The 7,500-nt window shown below is 47.6% G+C and overlaps 1 protein-coding gene across 1 annotated transcript in view; it reads left to right on the forward strand.

The window, feature by feature from the left end:
• reln (reelin) overlaps positions 1-7,500 on the forward strand; it is a 104,281-nt gene that overhangs the window by 38,368 nt on the left and 58,413 nt on the right. The window contains 1 exon segment of the mRNA XM_084477669.1: positions 6,208-6,278. Within this exon segment, the coding sequence (XP_084333795.1) occupies positions 6,208-6,278 (71 nt within the window).

Consider the following 7,500-nt stretch of genomic DNA (forward strand, 5'->3'; position numbering starts at 1 on the left):
CTCCTAATATTTAACGCTTAATCAAAGTCTGAGGTGGTTGATTTGACCCAGAGCCCCCGTAGGCATGCTCTACGGACACCAGGGATTGATCCAAGGGTCTCTCGGGTCTTGGCAGGTCTTGGCCTGACAGGCTGCACAGGCAGTGTAATGGGGTCAAGCACTTTTGCCTACAGGGGATCAAGATAGATTTCTAACCATACATATATAAATGCATGTCTACTTTTTTATATCGATACATTGCAAGCAGGTGCCCATACGCATTCAGGCATGTAATCATAAATCAAGTTCATGCACACACACACACACACACACACACACACACACACACACATGCACACATAGACATACACAAACACACACACACAAACTCACCTCGTCCCCTCTTGACCTTTCTCGATGATTTGTCTTATTTCCCATGGGGGTAGTGCATGTTCAAACACACACACACACACACACACACACACACACACACACACACACACACACGCGCGCACACAACCACACAGATGCAACGCACACACCCAAAAGCATACAAAGAAAGGTACCCCACCGCGAGACACAGATAGCACAGACACTTTCACCGCCCCCGATGTGATCAATACTGGACGGGCGAGTCATCATAATCATCTCTGTGTCCTGATTGACAGGACAGATCATAGAGCGGGCCTTTGATGGTAACCATTTCCCTGCTGACGGACGATGCAGCTCTCTGTCCTTCTCCTTAACTCCTTTCTGTTTGAAAAACAAAACGACATTTTGTTTCATTTCTACATTCTAATGGTTGTCTAATGGCTGAAACCCCCAAATGAGAGAGAGAGGGAGGGGGAAAATAAACTAAACGTATCCAATGTCTGGTTTGGGGTTTGGCTAATCTTTTAATTATCACTGCGGACCACCAGGCAAGGTCAATTGCTTGCCTTGCTGTGTGCCGCCTGAGCCTGAGCAGGAAACCCTCCTCGCGCTCCTAACAAGCCCATCATTTGCCAAACAACCCACACCGCCCCGCCCTCCCCAGCCGGCGCTGCTTCATTAAATTTGCATGTTCTCCAAGAGCTCTTTCAATTAATTAATTGAGGAAGGCGCCCAGGGACAGATTCCAGAGAGCCAGTCACACCTACTTAGCCCTGGATGGAACGGAAACACGACCGCGGAAACAGCCCGCTGACGAGGATACAGCATGGAGAATAAGAGACAAAACACAGGATGTTTTCTCTCTCTCTCGCCCTCTCCCTCTCTCTCTCTCTCTCTCTCTCTCTCTCTCTCTCTCTCTCTCTCTCTCTCTCTCTCTCGCGGTTTCTCTCTGTGTGTTCCTCTAACTCTCTTTCTCCATCTCTCTCTCGTCTCTTGTTCTCTACTCCTCTACCTCGCTTCCTGGCTCTCCCTCTCTCTCTCTCTCTCTCTCTCTCTCTCTCTCTCTTTCTCTCTGTGTCTTCCTCCAACTCTTTTTCTCCATCTTTGTCATCTCTCTTTCTTTGCTTCTCTACCTCGCTACCTGGCTCTCTCTATTTCTCTCCTCTCTCTTTCTCTCCCTCTGACTCTTCTCTCCTCTCTTTCGCTCTGTGTCTTCCTCCAACTCTCTTTCTCCATCTCTCTCTCTACTTCTCTACCTCGCTACCTGGCTCCTCTCCCTCTCTCTTGTACTCTCTCTTCCTATATCAATTATCCACATTATTTATGTGGCACCTTTAAAAGCAATGTTTTCAAAGTACCTTGACATGCACAATAAAATCAACTTAAAAACCATGAAGCTCCTCTACTCCGGATTCTCTCCCTCTCCCTCTCCCACCCCACCCCCCCCCCCCCCCCCCCCCCCCTTCCAAATTATGATTTGCTAAGACATCTGGTCTCCCCAACACGATGGATAAATCAAACAATTAGCCGTGTATTGTTTTAGAGTCTGGATCCAAAAAGGCTCAGATGAATGAATCCTGGCTAACGTTGTCGAGGTTTCTAACATTCATCCTGATCACGATTACTGCACTAACTGGTCTGCAGTCTCATGGATGAGAGAAAGTGGTTTTCGTTTGGATTTGGGGAGATCACAGCTTCGGGAAGCAGTTTGTTTTGACAAATGGAGACGGAAACGCCCGACTCAAATGACCTCGCCCTGACCGTAAATAGATCTAAGATTTGAAATCTTAGATGCAGGATATTTTGCGTTTGAACTCGCCGTTTTATATGTGTGTGTCTCTGGCCTGGTGTTTTGTGTGGATTTTTTTTGAGTAAGCATTTCATGTTAAATCGATTGAAAAATATAATATAGTAGAACACATTGAGTCATTTAAACACAGATGTTTTTCATAACTCATAATACACGTGTATGAATAATTCACATGTGTGCGTTACTGTTTGCATTCACATGTGTGCGTTTATGCATGTGTGGGTGTGCGTGTGTGTGTGTGTGTGTGTGCTTTTGCGTGTGCATTCATCTCTGCATGTGTGTATATATCTGTGTATAGTTAGTGTGTATTTGTGTAGGTGTGTGTGTATGTGTGTGTGTTTGCATGTGTGTTCATCTGGTCATGCGTGTATGTGTGTGTGTGTGTGTGTGTACATGTGTGTGTACGTGTGTGTGCCCATATTGTTATGCGGTTATCAGGGAGCTGTCAAGGCCGCTCCGAGGGGAGGCTCATGGCCGGCAGCAACATGTAATCCAACATGGAAGACATGCTTGGTAATTACACACTGCAGGCCCTACTGGGAGCCTTGTGACTGACAGCCTGTCCAAATAAATACATGTTAGCAGATAGCAGATAGGGTGTGGGTGTGTGTGTGTGTGTGTGTGTGTGTGTTTGGCTGGGGGGCTGTGTGTTTGCGTGTGGGTGCATGTGCATGTGTGTGTGGGGTTGGGGGTTCGGTGGGTGTGGGTTGGGGGTTGTGTGTGTGTGTGTGTGTGTGTGCGTGTTCAGATCCATGTGTGTGTGTGTGTGTGTGTGTGTATGTGTGTACTACTTACCCAAACTGTTATCGGGTTTGTCTATTTATCTCTATTTCCCCTTCATTTTTTTGTAGTTTTTCAATTTCTCTTGATCTCCCTTTCTTTCGCCCTATCCCTCTTTGTCCCTATGCTCTCTCACTCTCTCTCTCCCCCCCCCCCCCTCTCTCTCTCTCTCTCTCTCTGTCTGCTCTGCTCTTTCCTTCACAGCTCGTCCCAGCAGACTAATGAGTTGGGCGAGGATGACACTTATAGTCACAAGATGAATGATCCCTGGTTCTGAGTTGAAGGAGAGAGACGCTCTGTGAGGGCCGACATGTTTAGAGCCCTAATAGCTTTTTTTCACCCTTAAGAAAGTCAAATTAACATTTAGATGTTCAATAATTGGTTTGTGTGTGTGTGCGTGCCTGCGTTTCTCTGTGTGTGAGCTTGCGTGCCTGCGAGTTTGTGTGTGTGTCTGTATGTGTGAATGCCCACGACTGTGTGTGTGTGTGTGTGTGTGTGTGTGTGTGGGGGGGGGGGGGAGGGGGTCATTATGTAGAAAGAAGCTCTTAGGGTGGAGGTAGTAATGAGAGACTTGCACTGAAAGCCCAGCGATGTGTGACAGCAAGACAGACGCCAGTGTCCTGCTACACTGATCACACACACACACACACACACACACACACACACACACACACACACACACACACACACACCTGTACACAGATTGGGGTTATTCATATTCATTTCTAAACACCCATATGCAATTGTATGCACACAGAAGGCTGCACATAATCACACCACACACGCACACACACACACACAGACAAACACACACACACACACACAGACACACACGCACACACGTGTGTGCACACACACACACAAAACGTGTCTCATCCACTTACATTTGATAAAAGGTTCCTTTTTATCCACAGCAGCAAAACAGCGAAATGCTGCACAACATGTGTGCAGCATTTCCTCGGGTGAGGATCTGAGAGTTTAAAGGATGGCGTGTGCGTGTGTGTGCGTGTGCGTGTGTGTGTGTGTGTGTGTGTGTACTTTTCTGATGGCAAACCCACGCTAACCCTTGCACTGCGGCGGGGCGTGTTGTAAACAAACCCGGAGCTGAAGACAATTCAGTAAATATTTAAGAGCCTTGTTCCTACATCCCCTCCCGCATTCATTACGTGCCATCATTTATTCATCAAATACCAAACGGAAATTATATTCACTTTTCTTTTTTTCAAATGTGATTTAAATTAAGGATGTTTCTGCAACCCCACGGACGGAGGCTCATGAATTATTGAGGGTGCTATTCGTTATTTACGTTGGCGGATGTGCACACGGCAGGTCGGGCTCCTTGTTGACTGGGACCTTTTGGGGAGAGTCTGTATGAGAACGACAGAGGACAGACAGGGGTTCAGGTGTAAAGGAAGGAGCGTGCATTAGCAGAGGAAGATTAGGGTATTTTAGGTCTCAGATGGCACATGGTTTTGCCCTTCATTACAAAGTGTATCCTTCTTTCCTCATTCTCCTCTTCTCTCCTCCCCCCTCCCCTCTCCTCTCCTCTCTCTTCTGCCCCCTTCTCCTTTCCTCTCCTCTCCTCTCCTCCCCTCCCCTCTCCTCTCCTCCCTCTTTCCCTTGCTTTTCTCTCCTCTCCTCTTCTCTCCTCTTCTCTCCTCTCCTCTCCTCTCCTCTCACCTCTCTCTTCTCCTCTATCCCCTCTTCTCTTCTCTCCTCTTCATTTCTCTCCTCTTCTCTCCTCTCCTCTCGCCTCTCTCCTCTCCTCTATCCCCTCTTCTCTCCTCTCCTCTTCATTTCTCTCCTCTCCTCTCCCCTCTCATATCTGCTCTGCTCCCTGTGAGCGTTTGTTCAGCGGAAAATGTTGAGACACATTAAGCTGTCTGGACAATTTCCTAAACGGAGACGAAGAACACCATGATGTTAGTATAACTTACAAAATGAGAGTCTGTGATCAGGCTTTTCATAATTCGACTGGAACACAATTATGTGGGTAATGTTTACCATAATACATAATATGTGTCTTCCAGTAAAATAATCAAAATACTTTGTGTACGTGTGTGCATGCATGTGTGTATTTGCGCGTGTGTGTGTGTGCGCTATGTGTGCTTCGTAATCTGTTTTGATGTTTCAAATTTGCAAGCAATTTGTGAGCGATCGGCGACGTCGATAATTAAAATGTGAGCCAAATGACAACATCTAAAGCACGTGCCAGCCGTCTGACTCCATCAGCGACCGCCCAGAGCTCCATCATGAAGAATCATTGGTGTCACTCTGCCAGGCAATTGATACAGCCAGTAAAACAAGCTGGGAGTTAAAGTGCTTTCTGACGTTTCTGACCTCAGCGGACTACCTGGCTGCCAACTAATATTGTTTTACTGGCGCTGCGTTGCGACGTATTTGTTATTTCAAAAAGTATTAAAGTTTGTGATTCATTTTTCCTATCCACCGCTAACTTTCAAAAGCATTGCAAATGAGACTCCAAAAATTGGAAATGACAGACCCAAACGGTACATCTCCATTATAGAAGTCGTGGGCTACAAGAGTCTTCTAGGTTCTGTATGATTTATTATTCGAAAAGACAAAGTAGCTAGCCGTCCCTTCCTGTCGGCGTGTTCTCCCTTTTCCCCATCAGTGAACCACACAAGACAGCAGCCGCCACTACAGGTAGCATGCTAGCAGGCTAACTAGCATGTCAAGCGATGCCTGCCCGGGGGGGCCGCCTTGCCATTACGCGTCTCGGCGGGCCACGTTCGCGGGCCCCAGCACCGTGTACAGCATGTCTCCATGACGGCATGGGAAGATCCCCGCTGCACTCTGAGCCAGTTCCCCCTTTTAGTTTGGTTAAGTTCCCTCCACATCCCCATGAATTATGCACCCTGCGGCCCGCTGGAACAGAATGTTTATTCCTTGTAGTGGACGGAGTGTACAGCGAGATGTATGCTAGGCCAGGCGGAAGGTGATTAGTACTGCACAGGGACAATGTGCTCTACGCTGTGGTGAAGGGTAGACCCAAACGGATGTGTTTTGTACTCACTTTAATTGTGTATTCAGTTGTTTTCTTTTAGTATTTATAGATGTAATGGTCTTTTGGTTTTAACGTTCCTGCCGCAGGTGTGTCTGCATTGTGAAACACAGACGCGATGCCTTGTTTCAGCGCTGTGTATCTCAACTGAACACCGTGTATTTCTCTCTCTTTCCCCCTCGGTCTTTCTCCCTTTCTCCCTCCATTTCTCTCCCTCCCTCCCCCTGTGTCTCTCTCCCAGGGCGACTGCTACACACCGAGGACAGATCATCTTCAAGGACGCTCTGGCCCAGCAGCTCTGCGAGCAGGGAGGTGAGGAACACACACACACACACACTCATACACACACACACTTACACACACACACAAGCACCCCTACAGTGTCTCACACACACACACACACACACACACACACAGTGCCACACAGCACTCAAACCATTCCAGGCCCTAATTATGCAGCCAAAAGCCAAAGAGATATTTGGATGTCCTATATTCCCAGCTTAATTTCGGCTTATGCTAAAACTCCACTTCTTCCCTCTGTCGGAGATTTATGCTTTTGGGTCCGCACTTCTTCAGACATCCACTTTCAATGACAGCCTAAATTATCTATTGACAGACAGCACCATGTCCCCACTCTACATGCTTTGGGGAGTGGGGGGGTGGTAATTGCTTGTTAACAACCAGGAAGCCTTTTCCAGCACTATTCCTTACGCCACAACTTGGACTTTAATAGTGAGAGTGAAAAGAACTCCAGCAGGTAGGGCTGGTAGCTGTGTGACAGTGCTGCACATTTAGCCCTAAAACATGTATTTTCCTCAGCCTGACACCTTCCTCCTGAGAAAACGGGGTTCATAGTGTTGCCTTCAAGGAAAGCTGTAAAGGTGCAGCGCGCCTCAGTGACGACGACAGTCTTCTGTTGTGTGAGAGCAAAGTGAAAGTGAAAGAGAAAAGTGAGCCTGGGAGAGTAAGTGACGGACATAGATATGGAGACGGAGAGGGCGGGGGAGCGAGGGGGAGCGAGGGAGAGCGATCACAAGGGTCCACTCTCCTGTCTCACGGCCTTAGGGTTTACAACCCCCTCGACACCATAACACATGAACATACACACACACACAAACACACACATGTTGCTCCAGTCATCCAAAACCTCTACATCACACATCTTCTGTCAATCCGCAAGGTTTCAGCCGTCAGTGGCAAAGCCCAGGAGCCTCCACACACATACACACACACAAGTACTCAAACACACACACACACACACACACACACACACACACACACACACAAACACATAAACAAGTACTCAAACACACACACAAAAACACACACACTTGTTAGTGAGGGATGAAGAGTTTATGAGGCATAGCAGGAGAGATACGAGGAGGGAAAGGGATGAGGAGAAAGATGGATACAAAAAAGAGAGCGACGAGGGGCCGAAAACGACCATATACCCAACGAGAAAGACCTTGAGGACATAATGGAAGAAAACAACGAGGTGATGTTGAGACGGGGCAAAGGGACGGGGGAGGGATGA

The sequence above is a fragment of the Micromesistius poutassou genome (genome assembly GCF_964030765.1).
Source record: "Micromesistius poutassou genome assembly, chromosome: 13".
In the NCBI taxonomy this organism is placed as follows: Eukaryota; Metazoa; Chordata; class Actinopteri; order Gadiformes; family Gadidae; genus Micromesistius; species Micromesistius poutassou.